The following is a 19,513-nucleotide window of genomic DNA, read 5'->3' on the forward strand; positions in this document are numbered from 1 at the left end:
ATGTTATGATGTCACTGTTGCAAGTACCATTCAAGCTTAAGAATTTGTCCTATAATGACATCATCTAGTCAAGTTTATGTTTGTCATAATTGAAATGTAATGAATAGAGTTTTACGTCCTGCTTTTCTGCACCTAATACACGTTCATCATAGACGATGGGAATGATGAAAATATGTCTTTGTCATAGCTTAGGTCGATATTTTAGATAAAGTTACATGTGTATCTGAAATTGCAGAGAGACATTTTGTAATTTTATTCATGAACATCGCCCCCTCATAGTTTTCTCACTGTAAACATGAAAATGAAACACATGAGTAGTTTTTCCTGCTAAGAAAACTGGTGTGTCTAAAATTAGGATCTGTTTTCAGTTAGTTGTCTGCATGCCAAGTCAGGTTAAAACAATAACAGTCAGAAATACACCAATTTTTAGATTTGTTTGTTAAAATTTTAGACAGTGGTTATAAAATAGTTTCAGGTAGTTGAGACCAGATTTATTCTATTTTCTTCATCATGGGTGAAAAATCGTTATATATTTGAAAGTTGATAGAAGGTGGATCACACATTCTTACTTGTGGTAGATCTCTTTATTTGTGCCAAATCCTGCTTCTTTCGCTACATGTTTTTTATGTCATTGACACAAAAGCAATTTTAGAATTTCAAAACCATGTGATGACATTTTCACAACTTGCCCTTTTTCATATGTCTTGCATGGATGAGTAATTTTTGCTTTTAAAGATGAAAGTGGTCATGAGTCCAAATGCAATTCACAACTTAGTTGCAGTCAAAACTTATGACCGCCATTCTTATTTGGGATCATACCCAACTGGTAATGGTGTGAGGGTCCCTTAAGAAAAATGTGAGTAGAATCCTTAAGGATGAACACTAGATTCAAGAGTTTTGCAATTTATTATAAGATATGAAGTTTCTATGATTAAAATTTAATGCTTTGATCAGATCAGATATTGAGTAATTCAGCGTTTCATCCCATAAGATACCATGGTGATGTAGTTTGTAAATGTACTGACTGACCTATGTAAGACTTATATAGTATATACTGTAGTATATAACTATCTGAAGATCTTTATAAATAAAGAAAATAGTTATTAATAGTTAATATAATAGTAACTAGTAGGTGTTATTCTAATCTTCAATAATTCATCTTAATCTTTTTAGATCTTGTTATCCAGGCTTGCGTTAACCTTATGTTCAGGATTGGTCTTCTGCAACATAAACATAGCAATGTTTAACTATTTCAAATGGTATTGATCAGATCATTGGTTGGGTTAAAATCGCTTGAAAACATTGTCCATATAGGTATACCAACTGAGCCATCCAACTGGTACTACAAAGGCTTTGGTTATATACTGTTATCCAGTGTCTAACATACATACATCGTGCTTGCTAAACTGAAAGTAGGAGTGGAATTTTTCCAATAGTTAAGACAGTAAATTGGTTGTCAAAAGTTACCCTCCCCTCCCCTCTCGGTGATACTTGTCATAACGATTGCTATGTGAGCTGCAGGATCATTAAGAATCGAGCGCCCGAACTTGATGATTGACCATTTCAAACTTTATTGTAGTTGATTGGTTTAAGAATTGAACTAAATTTGACAAAGTTATCTTCATTGATTTCTTCTGCAAGTAGACATTTAACAAAATAAATAAGTTGAAATTACTTGTATTTCGTTGAAATTGATTTCTGTTGGTTTGATCTATTTACACTGTACCTCAGGATGGTAAAAAATTTTAAAATTTTGTTTAAGATCAGACATTAAAGAAATTTCGAAGATTGTGATCAAGGACAATTTAAGCTTTTATTTGCACGATTCCAATGTCTGTGGTTCCTGTAATTCCAGAGACAATAATTATCCAAATTATGGCATCACTATCGGGAAAAAAAAAATATCCAAAGTTCTTGAGTTGTCCAGAATTTAATGTTTTATCCTCAGAAAGTTACTGCCAGTTATATCTAGTCTGCTAGACAGATATTGAAATGCAAAAGAGTTTTTCCGTGGATAAAAATTGTTGCTATGAGCATCAGCATGAATTAATATCTGTAGATGTTTGATGTTATTGTTGATATATTAATTATTAAAAATTAATTAAATGATCTATACCTAGCTAGGTAAATATTAGATATAATCACTAGAGTAGATACATTCTACTGTCTTGTTGGTATGTCTATTTTAACACTAACTGACACTATCTTACACTATACTGTCTTGTATGTCTGGCATTTCTTCTCTCATTCAGGTATGAACATATTTTTTGAATATTTTCAAAGATCTAACACCTCAAGAGTAGATTTAATATCCAGATAGTTGCATTGTTATATTTATTATGTGACCATTCATGCATCAATTTGCACCATTCCATTTTTCAGATATTTGTACTTCTTTTAATTCCATTGAAACTAAGCGATGTCACTAATCGGGGAGGGCATTATATATTACAAGCATTTTGCAATTAGTGATATCATAAACATTTAGTTTAATTGGAATTGCAGGAACCACAGATGTCTGACTGAAAATTGGAATGGTGCAAATTGATGCTATCTTTACCCTTTATACAAGTATAAAAGTTTAGAAAACCTCTTTACAATCCCTTACATTGGTGTAAATGTAAAATCAAAATCTGGTAAAGTTTTACAAGAATTACAGGAACCATCAAATTGGAAACAGGAACGATTTCTGATAGATGTAATAGCTATAGTTGATATACAAGCAAAGGCTATAAATGACATTTCTCATCCTTATGGAATTGTTTGATATCTGTACACAGTAAAACAATTTAGATCAAAATCTTGTCTAAAATATGACAAAATCAAGAGTAAAAGTTGTTAAGTAGTGAACTCCTCCTAAGAGAAGTACCATCAGATACTGCAAATTGAATTTTGTTATTGACATTGGCGATTTTGTTGAAAATTGACTTATGGTAAACCTTTTCATACAATATTGAATAGAATGATGAATTGATTAGTAGGTAAAGAATGTTTTATGGCGTGTTAGGCTTCAATTGTCAAGGTCTAATATTGGTATTTATTAGTTTATTGGTAGTGATTGATGAATGGACATGACTATTCATACTAATAGTCAAACATTACTATACCATTGTATTATATACTGGACATTTCATAACATAATTGTTGTGTGTTTTTATAGCACTATAATAGTCTCTATATATAGTCGAAAAAATCAATATGTTTTCGTTCAAATTTTTGGCTTTACAATTGTTGGGATTTCCATTGCAGAAAATATTGATATTTTTGCAGGCAAACATTCTTAGCCGGATATATTTGAGGGTGATCCTCATGAACTTTGAGTGTATCATATTGTGTCAGATTCTATGGGCAACTGAAATTTATAACAATTATTAGTTGGCATAAGTTGCTTCTCTCCTATAGGGGGAGCTGCGGTGGCTCAGTGAGTTAGAGGCTTGCTCGCTAACTTGAAGTCCAGGTTTTAATCCTGGCATAGGTCAAGATAATGCAATCAGATTTTTCCACTCAATGTCAAGTGATGAATGTAGATGGGTCTGTTATGGAATAAGCGTCTTGTATGGGACAATAAACCGAGGCCCTGTGTGCTATAGACTATGTACATTAAAATCCCTCGACAGTTGGAACTCGAAAAAAGAATAGGCTAATGAGCTGTCCTGGTAAAATTTCCCTCATGGTACACGGCATGGAGTTGCCCTTCTTTGTCAGCCCTATAAGGTGCAGAAGAGTAGGATGTGAAACTCCATTCATTATATTTTCATTTCTTTCCTATAGGATGGATCTGTTTGTCTCAGATTTGCAAAAGCTGGAGATCGAATTTCATGTCACATGATAATAAGGCACATTAAAAAATGGTTGTTGAACATGCTCAAAGCGACATTGGATCATGTAATGGAAGCATTTCTACATTAAATGAACCCAAGGACTTTGTTATAGATTATCTGGTATTGCTCTTTACTTAAATTTAAGATGTACATTAATTTAAATCAAGATTTGAAGATCTTGTCAAAATATTGACACACATGTTATTATGTAAACATATAAAAATTGATGTGTTTGATTGGAGTTTGCTACAGACAGGTTTTAATAGTTCTATACACTGTAAATTGATGGTGTCAATTTTGAATTTTTTTATGGACAAAATGGTTTGATATGTAAGCTTACGCTTTTCTTTTGCTGCATGCAAAGTCATGAGAGAGAGTGCCTTAATGTGGTAGTTTTCAAGGAATAAGTATGCTTGTTATTTGTGTACATACTAATGCTGATACCTTGTATCTGTGAATTGATGGTAACTATTTATAAGATGGTGGACAAAAACCACTCTTATCAACTTCATTCAGTGTTAAATTTGATCCTGTTACCAAATATTGCATAATATGCATGACATATTGTGACACTTGTAGATGGTGATATGTGATATATCATGAAATCTAAAATGACTCCATGCAGTGGAAGTTTTGCTTAAAGAGCAGAATTAAATACACTGTACAGACTGCTTCAAAATATATCTGCATCATAATAAACAATATCTAATTAAGCTTATGATATATAAATTATGACTGTATGATTTAAAGTGTGGTTTACCATATTGAATTCAGTGTGCTATACATAATAAAAGAAGTCTAAAATTGCCTTTGATATACTGTGTCAATTATATAAGCCTATGATAGTAATTAATTCCTTTATCAATAGTATAAAATCAGTAACATTGAAGTCATTGGTACAGGGCTTAACTTTGATATATACATTATTTACCTATTATCAATATACTGGTCTTTGCTGATTGAAATCTCAGCAGGCTATTTATAGCACTGGTAATAGATAACAGAAAGAGGGGAGGTGTGTTGAAAAGTCTAGTTTCTATACACTAGTAACTTATGTCTGTAAGCAGACATACTATTCCTGGATATCTTGTTATACCTTAGCTTTTGGTGATTTGGATACCGGTAAACTGTAGCAGACCTCACTTCTGGATACTGTTCATTAGGATAGTAGCAGACGTTTCAATTCCACTGAACTATTCTCATTGTTCTTTGAGGATTTTATTTCTGTGCATATTGAAGGAGGAGGATTAGATTTTGAATTAGTGCCAGGATTTGTATGATTCATTCTTCTGGAATATTTCTGATTGTTCTGGATTATAACTTTTGAGGATCTGTAGGTTGTAGAAAGGTAAGAAACGAATAGAATTATGGACCCTGTGGAATTAAAATATTCTGGTGTGACTATGGTCCCTGTTGTATTGGGAAAATTGTGTAAATGAAATGAAGTTATGAGTCATATTTTTCTGTACCTGATTGGGTAAAAATATTCTGGAATAGGGCCTACAAGGTTGTACTAATTTGAGGTGTAGCTCCTATATTTTCTATATGCATGTACCCCGGTTCAGGTACAATCACTGAGCCAGATACCTATCGAGAGGTTAATGACAGGGTCACATTGAGCTAATCTGGAGTACAAAAAAAAAGCTCTGGAGCAGGGCCTTCATGGTTGTACTAATTTGAGGTGTAGCTCCTGTATTTTCTATATTCATCTACGGCGGTTCAATTACAACCACTGAACCAAAAACCTATCGAGAGGTACAAAAAAAAAAGTTCTGGAGTAGGGCCTACATGGTTGTACTAATTTTAAGGTACAGCTCTTATGTTTGCTATTATACTGGTTCACGTACAACCACTGAACCAGATACCTATCAAGGGTTAATGATAGGGTCACATTGAAAATAGATCTACATGTAATGTGTATTGAATACATGCTCTATTCAAAGGCTTGTTCTGAACAGCATGAGGTCAGTGGAAGAAAAATGGTTAGTGGGTATTCATACATGGTTGTTTTCAAATACAGGCAAAATGGTGATTTGCACTGAAAATATGATTGCAGTGTGACTTCTGTTATGTTGATAGGAATTAGAATATGTCTGACCATGAAAGTTTTGAAAGGCAATGTGGATAGAGATTAGCACTGAATTTGGCGTGTATATTTCTTACCCTCCCAAGGGATGCTATGTCTGTATACCTAATCACCAATAGTACTTACTCTCAAGGATAAGAAACAGCATTTCTTCTCCCCTACATTCAGACACCATATTAATTCAGATAAACAACCGGAGTTCCCTGAGTTGATCAAGCTGTGTATGTAGCAAGCCAAGTCAAACAAATAATTAATAAGTGTAGTCTAATTACTATTCCTTGGTACTGATTAAATTTTCATTTATATCTAATAATAGCATTCCTCTACCTCTTAATGGCCGTTTGGCTTGAGTAGAAATATCTTGTTGGTAAAATGTTTGGTGTTTTTGTCAAGGCCAAGATGGTGTGATTCTAAATTTTGGATGTAAATTATGAATATTGTATTAGTATATTTCACAAGATATGTTCATTGTATCTGTTAAGTGATGCATCACTAAATTAAGGATGTAGGTTTGCAAATAATAAAATCTACCCACTTTGTCCTATTGTGTGCTTAAGTGTTGAATAATTTCTTGTCCGTTTTCCTTGAGATTCAGTTACAGAAAATGATTTGTGTAGATTATATAACAAAGTTTTGTTTTCATATTCAGGGTGGTTATTTGTCAAATTTGTTTTTCATAACAATTTTGTGGCTTCATGATCATTAGAAATAAGAATTGAATTAGGAGGTTTGTTATTCAGAATAATCTAAGGAATTTGTTATTGCTTTATAAAAATTCTTAAGAGGGAAATGCAACATGACCCAATTTCAGTACACCAAAGAATTGGAAGAATTTAAATTAAGTGCCAGAGTTAATAATCTAATTAAATTATATAAGTGTACATGTTGATGTAGAGAGGAATTCTATCTCATCTTGTATCAAATTTCTCTGCTAGTAGTTCCAGAATGTTAGTGCCATGGTTAACATGGTTCATATTTCATCTATGCCATGGCTTCAGTACTCTAACTGACCTCTCCACTATTTTCATGGTACTGTTATTCTCATCATATTGTTCCTGAAAATGTAGGTGCCAAAAGCATTCATCATAGTCTTATTTTAAGATGGTCTAGGGCACAGTTGTAAATTGACCTCTTAACTGCCATTATGCAGATATTGCAACATTTTACCAGTAAGACTCCAACTGTAAAAGAAAGTGAACCAAGAGCTAAAAAAGACATGGCTTTAATATCATTTATATCGTATCATAAACAATAAAATTGCGTATAATTGTTCTGTAGAATATCATGAGAATTTTGAGTGAAAATCAGTTAATTTTTCCACACAATGGCAATTTCCTCAAAAAGTATTTGGCAGTTAAAGATGGGTTTCCTTATTTATTTGTGCAAAATTAAGCAAACCAGTTGATTATTTGGGGTTTCTTATGAATTATCATGTATTCTTAATCATATCATTATGTTCTTATTGCATATACAATAATAGTTTTAACCAATCATGTATGTACAGTCTGGATAAACAAAAAAAAGACTCATTGGAATTAGTCATTAGAACACCTCTACTTTCTATTCATATGTTCATTTTCATAAATGAAAATAAGGGAACCAGTCTTTAAATGGTTAGACCTAATATCTTTAACAAGATTACTATTTATCAATTTTTTTATTTGAATAAGTCATTCTTGCATAAAATAGTAATCAACCCAGCTGAAATCTAGAAAATGTCAATATCAAGAAGTTTGAATATAAACAAGCTGGCAGACATGATCTTTTTGAAGTTGAAAATTCACATTAGGGGCAGCATGTTGTCCAAGTTATTTTTCCTTAGTTTCTATTCAAACTTTTATGAAATAATTACATGTAATTATTTGTCTCTATCTACTTTGTTACACATTTCATATAATAAGCCAAGACGGCAACAAGTTTATCTTTTAATTGACCTGACATCATTTCTTATCAGTGAAGAGAAAATATTCTCAAAATTCAAATAGATACTCCCACTGACTTTATAATAGTTGATGTTTGTAATCATCATGTAATGCCACTAGCTTCTAAATAACTTGTATATTTCAACTCGAAGATATTTTAGGAATAGTGTATTTGAACCTTTTCCAATTTTGTGTAACATCATTTTTTAGCGGCCATCTTGAAAAATGGCTGTTTGCTAGCTGTTTGTTTGTTTTCCTTAAAGGTGAGAATAATAGAAAAAAAATTTCAAAATCAATTTTGTTGTGGATTTAATGTTAAGTGTGTGTTAGGAAAGTCATTTAGTCTGGGTTATTTAGTTCAATGGAATATATTGGAGGAAGTGACGTCTTTCAAACATAGTGATGATCATTTTTTGGAAGTGAAATTCCTGCTAATTATGCATGCAAGTTGGTTTGTTCATTTTCTGTAGACTGCCATGGTATAACTAAATAGGGACATGTTTTGAACTATGATATCTTTCTGTGAAATTTTGAAATTTATAAAAAAAATTAGGCTTTTCTAAAACTTTTTTTTTTATTAGATTCTTTAACATAATATTATCATCCGTATGATATGTAGTTTGGACATTACAACTTCTAAGATCCAGTTTTTTACAATTTGGCCACCTTTGGCCAGATCCCTTCATTATTGAACAAATGGTTAGGTTATTTCATCTTGACTTTTGTTAAAAAAATTTCCTTTTTTTCTTTTCAGAAGTGAAAGGTGGTTCAAGAGGTGAGTACAATTATATTCTTATCTGGAAAAATTTACTTAAATTTGCTGGTGATACTTCTGCTAGCTCAGCTATGGACTAAATAAACTGTGCCAAAATAATGTTCATGAGTATGATAGAGAGCTTGCTATCAGCTAAACTGTTGAATAAAAGAACCTAGTTTTATATAGGTCCACATGTTTTGGAACTACAAATGCATGAAAAGTTTTTAAAAAAGCCAAAATGAAAGACACTGTTATCATCTCTGTAAGCGACCACTGAGCATATGTTACCATGTCTGGCAAGCTGTCTAAATGTCATTTTAAAATGGACAAATAGCCACTCTTGACTTGAGAAATACTATTTCTAGAGACTTGTCCCTCAGATTGGGTTTTTATATTATTGTCACCTAATGTGCTATTTAAACTGAAAAGTTTTTATGGATAGACTGTAGCTAGATCAATACGAGGTTGAAATCTTGACAAACTAATAGTGGTTGTGGGTTTTAATCTCTGTAGATGTTCAAAGTCAGTTTTCCTCGCTTTTTTTTCAACCCAATTGATCTCTTTGGAGAAGTCTACTACTATACTACTGATTTTGCCATTCTTTGGATGAGATATTTGATTGACGGAATTGTCTTGCTTGAACACATTTTTATAGCAAACGGGTACAGTTAATCTGGGAAATAACTCTTCCAATAGATTTGGTATACAGATTCTCATGACACTCTTTCTTTTCCTTGTCTCTTCTTGTGATCTCTGAACATAGCATTCTATTCCTGATGACGTCTGGTGACATTGAATCGGATAGAAATTTCAGTATTGGACAGTAGTTTGCTTGTTTGTGTTTGGAAGACATTTAAGAATGGATTGCTAAGGCATCCATTATTCAAGTTATTAGTTTTAAGCTCCTGAGTCCAAGGTCAAAGTTGATTTAATTTGAACTCCACTATGAGCAGGTGTTTCAAGCAGGGTAGGGTATTTTTACTCTTCTAAAACACCAGATTACACTCTTAGGAGATTATTGTGTTTTTGGTAAATTTGTCAGGCTGAAAAGTATCTTTTGTACACTGTTGGTATTGTGAAAAATTTCTTTTGGTTGGAGTCCATTTAGCCATTGGTAAAACTTTAAGCAAGCTTTTGTGAGACACAGCTTTTACATTCAGATCATCTGGTACTGTATAAGTGATTTTGGCAGGTGTAAAAAAATTACCAGATGTAGGTCAAGTCTAGTCTGGAGTTACTGTTATGCCATTGTTAGCCTTGACACACATTGAGTGAAGTTAAGATTTTTTAAGGTGTTCTGATTTTTTGACTGACACCAACAACACCTAATTTGAGTTGAGAAATGAGAAAGGTTTTTTAGCATAACTACAGGGAAATTCTTAACTTGCATATGCTGTGATGTCCACAGTCTGTGGTCATGGTCAATGTAACTCGAGATAATTTTGCTTCTAAAGTTGTGATAATCTGCTGGGCAACTTACAAGAATTTATTTTCTTTGTTTCCTACATCATTTAACACCAAGCTTTTGTTTCACTGCAAAATGCGGTTTCCATCCCCTCTTTATTTGTTTTGCACTTACTTTGAAGAGTACAGTACCTTTTTCAGACAATCAATTATACGAAATGTCTTCGTAATACAATGAAATAACACTTTCTCATCAAAAATGTGTGCAAATAATGTGTCCAATGCATCCACAACTAAATTAGAGGTATGGTGCTTGCTGTGGAATTTTGGCAAAGTTTTCAGACTCGCATTAAGTAATAGTGATTTGAGTAGGGTGTAAGATATTCTATTAAGAACCAAAATTGGGTAGATTGATCTTGAATTGCTAAAATTTCTCTATACCAAGTAATGCTTTTATCACATTTTACCTAACAACCAGAAGTGTTAAACAGTCACCAACAATATCAAGAAGATTTGTCCTTCACAAAAAAAAACAATAGGATAAGCTCATTGTTTTTACAAATACTTATCTCTTGTTTTTGCTGTCTAGTGGAATAGAAAAGGGATTAATTAATTATCGTTTAGCAATAGTAATTATTGAAGTAAGCTCGTTGTCTGAAATAGGCCATTGGATTAATGAGATTAACAACTTCTTGTTTGGACAAGTTGTTTTCTTTTGTTTCTACTGTTGATTTAAAGATTGTTAGGACTCCAGTTCTACTTGTTTTACACATTCACTCTAGTTAGATGGTTCATTGACATTTATTTAGTAAAATGGAAAACCTACTTGTTTAGTAGTTCACAAGACTTTTTTTTACTTTAGTGTTATTTGGAGAGGTCATTTGTGTGAAGTGTTTCAAATTATTTTGGGAATTTCGTAGACTGTGGAGTGGAAACAGTTACAAAAACTGCTCAATCTTTTTTGGAGCAATTTTAGTGCTAAAGTTTATCCAAACTACAGGAAAAAATTATTTAGTGCTATAAATGACAAGTTGATACTGTGATTTTTGTGACAAACTTTTGAAAATGAGTTCAGTAATGGCCTCCCGTCGAGGGTTAGGTAATTGGTATGGTGGTTATATTCATAAAATGAAGCGAAGAAGTGAAAGTTTAGATTGTATTGCTTCTCACTTTATATCTAATGATGGTGAGTGGAAAAAATTCTGTGGTTAATAAGAGATTTGAAGTGGACAGACTCATAGTTTGAAGCAAAAATGAGAAAATTTTTCCAGTCTGAAAAATGAAAAGGAAAACGACTTTAGTTTTATCTCCTGCTTTTCTGCACCTAATTGCCAACACCATGCAGTGTGCAATGAGGGTAATTTTGCCAATACAGCTGTATTAGCCTACTCTTCTTCGATTTTTAAAGAATCTGTAATGAGTTAAGCCTGTAAAAACAGGGTCTCTGTTTATTGTCTCATTCGAACAACCAAATGCTTTTTCTATGTCAGTCCCTCTGACCTCATCACTGACAGGGGGAAACTGGGTTGAAAAAGTATCATTGTTACTTGAAGTTTGAAAGTGGAGTTTTGGACTCTTGTTTTTGCTTTGCCTCTAGCAAAACTGCACATCACAGGTGGCTTCCATGATGAGGTTCCACCAAAGTTAGACTGTCCAACCTTGTCAGAAATTAGTCAGGTGTCACCTAGCAGTAATGTTTCTTGCATGGGTGCTATTGTATTGTTGCCTAAAACAGCTCACAAAAGCACTTGTCAAGGATTGAAATGTTCTGTATCTTTCTCATGACCATTTGACATGACCGTAAATGGTGACAAATTGATAATTTAACAAATTTGTGCACTTAAAAATGACAGATTAAGATGTAGATGTATGTAAATAAAACAGGTTTAGTAAATATTGTGTATGTGTAGTCTATGTTAAGATATATTAATAAATTGGTTATTACAGGTGGGTCTAGTAGTAGTATGAAAATAAAAGAAGATTCTACAATTAGTACACCTAAACAGTAAGTACATATACTTTATCTTGGGCCATTTTGCTTATGGTAATATTCATCCAAAAATTTGTTTTTCTCTAAGTATACTCAAGGAATGAAATCACATTTTTGGTCCTTCATTTCTGTTCTTTATTTGACAAGAAAGCTGCAGTTTTGAATTGGCAAGCATCTGTATTAATATTTTCACCTGAAATTGATTCAGAGTTGGTTTTGTGACAGTCATGTTCTGTCCTTTGCTAGATCTAATTGTTGATCATACATAAATGTATATGCAATGAGATTTTGTTAGCTCTGCAGAAATATAAATGAGATTTTGCTAGCTCTGCAGAAATATAAATGAGATTTTTTTAGCTCTGCAGAAATATAAATCATGATAGCTCTTCAGACATAGAGATACATTTGATTAGAATTATTAAATCACTCTTATCTTTTGAATATAAATAACCAATGCTCTAGAAAATAATTATGATCACAATATGACTAAAACTTGATGTTGTTTTGTAGGAATGGAGTAGAAACATCTAGAACAAGTCAGATTACAAGAGAAGAGGTCAGTATTTGATAAATTTAAATGTGTTTTTCTATACAAATTGTAACAGTGGCAATGGAGAAAGTCGTTTTTCACTACCATGTTAATTATCAGAGTTTGCAAATGAGCACTGCACTTCACAGAGGATTGCTTTCAACAGATTTAAATGGAACAGAGAAAAATCTAAATACTTTTGTGAAGCCATCAATTGGCAGAATCGAATTCTTCCTTTTGTTGTAAATGCAGTGAATCTCCAGATAGATTCCTACCAAAATTAAGTTATTCTCTGTGATTAAGGGGCCACTTGATTGCAGAGTTCTGCACAATCAGGATCTATGGAATCAACAAAACGTTCAATAAAACAAGTTGGAACAGAGTTCAGAACTCTTTCCATGTACTGAAAAAATAATAGGTGCAGACAGAATTCCAAATGGCGGAGTAGCAATTTTGAATGTGACATATGCTTTCATACCCTTTCGATTGGAGGTAAAATTGGAACCAACTCTCCAATTGAGCGCCACCTATATCATAACATGAAACTGTCTATCTGAAATGAGCTCTATTGATTCAAATTGGTTCAGTTGTATTTAGAACGCTTTTTTTCAATAAGAGAATATTTTTATGATAAATATTCTTACAGTTTAGTCACGTATGTAAGAATGTGGTTTTAGCTTTGTATCTTAAAATTGTCTGCATTCATGGAGCGACTGGTATTTCAAAGTCACACTATTAACTCAGATATTTACTGATCTCAATTTCTTTTTAGGTACGCAAAACAGAACAAAGTAGAAACATGGCTAACGTAGCAACCGCTCCACCCCCAGTCAATAATCAACAAATGTCAAATTACGATGATGATGATGAGGATGAGGATGGAGATGCTGTTTATGAAAATGTTCCCTCCCCAGCCAGAACTGATGTCTTCAGAGAGTCTGATATCAAAACCGACTTAGAATTACCACAATTAGGTAGAGCTACCAGCATGAAAGAAAGATTCCTGAAACTGGCAGAAGAAAGTGCATCTGGTAAAAGAACTGCTGATAAGGAACTGACACCACCACCAGAGATTAAAGGTGTTATTGAAGCTGGTGTGTTTGAAAGTCAACCATCACAACCTAGACAGGATGTCTACAGATTCAAAGACACTCGCAGTGAAGATCCTGTACCAGAAAAAGGTAAAGCATTAAATACTGTTCAGAAATATAAAGAAATAGCAAGTCGGGAATTTAAAGGACCTGCTGATAAAAGGGAAATCACTCCAGATAGAGCTGGTGTTCATGAATATGTTAGCGAGCCCAGAGCAGAGCATTTAACCTATGAAGAACAACCTTTAGAAGCTGGTGTTTTTGAAAGTAAACCCCAAGTTGCTGAGAATGTACATCGTTATGAGGACTATGTTCCTGAAGAACTTCCTGAAATTGGTACCGCTAAAAGTCTTGCTTCAAAGTTCAAGGAAATTGAGAAGAATGCTCATATCCCAATAACTGCTGCTAACAAGAGGGAAGTAACTCCAGATAGACATGGACGTGGAGAATATATAACCGAACCCAGAGCCCAACATTTAACCTATGAGGAGAAAGTTGAAGGTGGTATTTATGAAAACCAACCAGCAGCAGTACGAGATGATATATATCGTCATGAAGAGTTTTATACTCCAGATCCAGTTCCAGAAAAGGGATATGCTAAGAATCTTGTTTCCCGATTCCGTGAGATTGAGAAAAATGCCTCTGTTCCTAAGCCATCTGGACGCCAAGTTACGCCCCCAAGAGAAGATTCTAAAAATGTGTATGAAAATGTGCCAACAGACTCTCCTATAGCTTACAAAGAAGCAATTCAACATGAAGATGTACTCCCAGAAAAGGGCAAAGCCAAGAATTTAGCTTCAAAATATAAAATAATAGAACAAGAAAATTTGAAAGCTAAATCAGGCGGTCGACAAGTTAAAGAGTTCACCCCACCGAAAGATGACAGAACTGTTTTTGAGAGTACACCAAGAGATTCTGGTTTAAGGTATGAAGATGCTCCGATAGAGAGTGGTATATTAGAGAATCAACCACTAGTTAGAGAAGATATCTACAGAGAATCAGATCCTAGAGATATCGAGGTAGAATTACCAGAAAGAGGTGCTGCTAAAAATCTTCTGTCTCGATGGAAACAGATTGAAAGCGAGAGTGCCAACAAAACACCACCTACTCCTGGTAGATACAAGGAGTTTACTCCACCAAGAACTGATGAACGAGTAAAAGAACAAAGAGCTCCATTGAGTCCAGGAATCCAAAACAACAGTGTTCAACCTAATGACCTTCCTGGTCAATATCAACAAGCTGGTAATGAACCATCAGTTTTCGAAAGTACACCAAAAGCTCCACGAGAGGATTTATATCGTGAAGCTGATACTGATTGGTCCGTGGGCTTACCAAAAGCTAACAAAACCAAGAAAATGCTGTCTAAGTTCCAATCTATCCAGCAAAAGGCTCAAGAACCAGTAACATCGTCAACAAAGAGGGTAAGTAATGATATACCTTGATTACATTATCTTAAGATGAAAATAAATAGCGTTGGATGCAAGACGTAATTTTCGATGCATGTTAATCTTTTTCTTAAAACTGTTGTCTAGGCATGCCTAAATTTATATTTTGACAATTTAATTAACAATAATAATTTCAATACTTTTCTCTTTATTTATGAAAAAATTCTGTCATACAATCATTGCCATCATCTTTTATCATAATCATGATTGAACGCGTAAATTGATTGACCTATCATATCATGACCTCTTGTAGAATGACATGCCATTTTAGACTGGATCACTATGTAGATCGAAAGGCCTGAAGACCATGACCACATGTAGATTGACATTATTTGATCATGATCTTTGTGTAGATGGACAACTTGAAATTCATTATCACATGTAGATTGACAGGTCATTTTTTTATCATGATTTTTGTATAGATGACAACTTGAAAATCATCATCACATGTAGATTGACAGGTCATTTTTTTATCATGATCTTTGTATAGATGACAACTTGAAAATCATCATCACATGTAGATTGACAGGTCATTTTCTTTATCATGATTTTTGTATAGATGACAACTTGAAAATCATCATCACATGTAGATTGACAGGTCATTTTTTTATCATGATTTTTGTATAGATGACAACTTGAAAATCATCATCACATGTAGATTGACAGGTCATTTTTTTATCATGATCTTTGTATAGATGACAACTTGAAAATCATCATCACATGTAGATTGACAGGACATTTTTTTATCATGATTTTTGTATAGATGACAACTTGAAAATCATCATCACATGTAGATTGACAGGTCATAATATGACCATGATCTTCGTGTATATATTGCCGGAATGTTCTAATTTTCATCACCATGTAGATTAAAATCATGCCATGTAGATTAAAATCATGCCATGTAAATAAGTCATTATATCATGATCACATGATGTAAATTTAGGACACAATCTTTTAGATAATTGCTAGTCATTAAGCTGCAATTTATGCATTCTAGTAGAACATGCTTCTTCACTTAGCATAATGCACATGTTTTTGCATTGGGAGACCTGTCTTGAGAATTATAATTTAGCTTAAAATAAGAACTCTTTCATATGGCTTGTTTAGGCTATGTAAAGATATTAAGGTGCAATGTAGAAGCTTGATATTTTAGAACTATGCAGATGAATACCCATTTTTGTTTTGTGACGTCTAAATATATCCTTATCCAGACAGACTCTTCACTTTGTATCCTCTAGCAAAAGGGCCATACCAAAGATAATCCCATCCTTCAGTCATTTATTCTTGTCCATCTATTGGTGTCTTTGTGTATTATCAATGTATATTTTCTATGTATTACCCCAAACTTTGCTTTGTAGGAAGAGCCAGAATACACTATCCCTTCTATCAAAGACAATAAGGTTCGTTTTCTCCTAATCACAATGTTCCATATCTTTTTTAGTTTATTGTTAAAGGGTCTCGCAATGTTCGCTTGAATTGCTAGATTTTTTGTATCTGATTGGTTTAGGTTTTTCAAATATGTTTGGTAATTGGCTATCCAAATCATCAATGGCTTTCATATATGATTAACTTTTCAAGATACAGTCAAATAATTATTAGTTAAAATCCAAATTATTAAAGTTGAAAATCACTTTTAAATGTATTTATAACTTGATGTATTTTTGAGTGCATGATACCAAATTCCTATTTACTTGGCCACAATTCATGCTTTTAATGTCACCTAAACAAAAAGTCACAATGCCGGTGTTGGTACTGAATTCTACCCCAGGTCCTTCAGTTTTCAAACGAGCTTTTAGTTTAGCAGGGTAACTCGGGAATTTTAAGTGGGACATCAAGCCTAATTCTATATTTCTTAGCACTTATTGAGCTTTTTTTGGTGTACAAAAACTCTAAAATTTCTGGTCAGCCTTGAACCCTTATCAAAATTTGAATATGACCAAAGGTAGTCCATTGATTCCTTTAGAATATTGAAAACATTCCTTATTGTAAAGGTGAAACTCACCCTGCTCTCTTGTGAACATAATATAGAACTGGATTTGACTTTTGCCTTAGTTGTAATGTGGGTCCCTTTTCAATTTCTCATTTAAAAAATATTCTTATCAATTGTCATGTGTGGTTTCGTTTATTTTATTGCACTGGTCACAAGTTTATGTTTTCACCTATTATTGGCACTGTCACATTTGATTTTGTTTCACCCTCATTCCTTCAGTTCATGTTTACAGTTTTTCATTTTCATTTTCACTGTGCTTGAATCCACATACATTTATTTTTCACATGCTTAAGTGCTTACATATCATTTTTGCTGCCATTTTGCTTATTTGCATTATCATTCATTTTCCATTCCAAATCTTGGATATTTCATGATCAAATTTGCATCTCTCTTCCCATTTCAATTTTTTTCAGATTTTATTTTATTTATTTTTTGTCCGTCCATTTTCGACTCTTTGTGATTACTCCACCATTTCCAGAATTGATTTGATTTTAAAGCATGCTGCGATTTTACAGTTAAAAGTTTTTATTTGTTGCATGCCTATGTTGTGTTGAATGGTTTTATGAAATATACCCCAGATTCTACTTCTCATATGGACCTTGATTATATCTTAACACTGTACGAATTCACCATTCAAATTTGGAAACATTTACACTTGAGACAAAACTTGAAGCGGAAGGATATCACTCTGAATTTCTTTCAACTTACAAACAATGGTTGCTTGGCAACAAGTTTTTGAAATAAAGTTCAAAATGAAATGAAAAGATCTCTGAAGTAGACCATCACTCCTTCGATTTCGATACTTTAGTTCCCTAATTTCCAAGCTGCATTTTGTTCATTAGCCAAACCCTTTTCCATTTTCTCCTCCCCTACATACTAACTTTTTACAATCCTTACCCTTAGTTTTATTTGAATGACTAATTGTGTGCTATTTTTTTACTAAATTTTATTTAGCCTAAAAAAGGAGGATTTTTTGTTGCTGTGCAGAATGAAAAGTGTGGTGCTTGCCAGAAAACTGTTTATGCTATGGAAAAAATCGAAATGAATAAAAATCATTATCATCGAGCTTGTTTAAAATGCTCCCAGTGCTCAGCTGTACTCACGTAAGATTTTTACGCCTTCATTTTCATGCGAGGTCTTGATCATAATGAAGACTTGTTCGTAATGAGGACTAGTTCATAATGAGGACTAGTTCATAATGAACATAATGAGAACTTGTTCATACTAAGGACTTGTACATAATGAAGACTTGTTCATAATTAGGACTTGTTAATAATGAGGACTTTTTCAAAAAATGACTGGTACATAATGGAGGACAAGAAATTGACAAAAACACTACTTTAAATTCTGTTCAGAAGGATTTTGAGTTGATTTATATCAAAGCATGCATGAAGAAATGTTTTACAGTTGCATTAAAACTGAAATTCAGATATCATTTTTATCAGATTGTCTATAGCTTGAAAATTCAGATTAGATTCAGCATGTCCAGAATTTTGTCTAAAACTGAAATGAAATTTACTAACAGAATTGACATTTTGCATGATTCCTGGTTCAACAGCATGGTAGTTTTTTTTAATGATTTGCATTTTGAAGTTTGAAAACGTGTCCAATTAAAAAAGTTCATCCAGAAACAGACAGTATATGAAAAGCATGATCCGCCATATGCTATCTTGATCGATGAATATAAACAGGGATCCCAGCAAGAAATGGAAACAATCAGCTGAAGGTCAAGGGGACCACACGCTCCCATGTGAGATACAGGGGGAGATTTGGCAATTTTGACATGCTTTAGGAGTCATTTCCTTTCTATCCCTAAAACCAAATTTTTAGTGGTTTAATTTGAAAATAAAAAAGACATTGTTGCGAGAAAATATTTTTCATAAATTTTCATGTCTGGTAATTCATTAAAGGGATTGTAAAGTTGTTTTCTAAATTTTTTATGTGTGTCAAGAGACACTGATAACATCAATTTGCACCATTCCAATTTTGCCCTTGGCCCATGATAGTGATGTCATCAAACACTGCAGGTTTTTGAAAGGAGAAAGAAATCCTGGTATCACAAAACTATCATGTCATATATTGTATTGCTTTATATATTGTATTCCTCTTTCCTTTTTCAGCCCAAAAACTTTCGCAATTAATGCCGGAACAATGTATTGTACCAGTCATTATAAACAACTTTTTGCACGGAAGGGAAATTATGATGAGGGATTTGGCAGACCACAACACAAGAAGAAATGGAAGAGTGAACCTAATCTATTAGCAGATAGTGAACTTCAAGAACACGAAATAGAAGCATAGATTATATTTTTATTATCATTTATTTAATATTCAAATAATCCAACATTTTCTAATATTTTCTACAAGACTGATGTTTATATAAGGTTGAACTTTAAAAAAGGTTTTTGCAGGGATGAAAAAATTGATGTATCTATGGCCATGTTTTGATGGATTAACCCTTTAGGGGAAAAATGC

The 19,513-nt window shown here is 33.1% G+C and overlaps 1 protein-coding gene across 1 annotated transcript; it reads left to right on the plus strand.

The window, feature by feature from the left end:
• Positions 1–18,022: 18,022 nt before the first annotated feature.
• Positions 18,023–19,339, plus strand: LOTGIDRAFT_117177 (hypothetical protein; the record flags this gene model as incomplete). The annotated part of the gene is made up of 2 exons (XM_009055584.1): positions 18,023–18,141; positions 19,159–19,339. Coding segments are annotated over 2 exons (300 nt in total), but the record flags the coding sequence as incomplete, so codon positions are not given.
• Positions 19,340–19,513: the final 174 nt, after the last annotated feature.

Source organism: Lottia gigantea (genome assembly GCF_000327385.1).
Source record: "Lottia gigantea unplaced genomic scaffold LOTGIsca_25, whole genome shotgun sequence".
In the NCBI taxonomy this organism is placed as follows: Eukaryota; Metazoa; Mollusca; class Gastropoda; family Lottiidae; genus Lottia; species Lottia gigantea.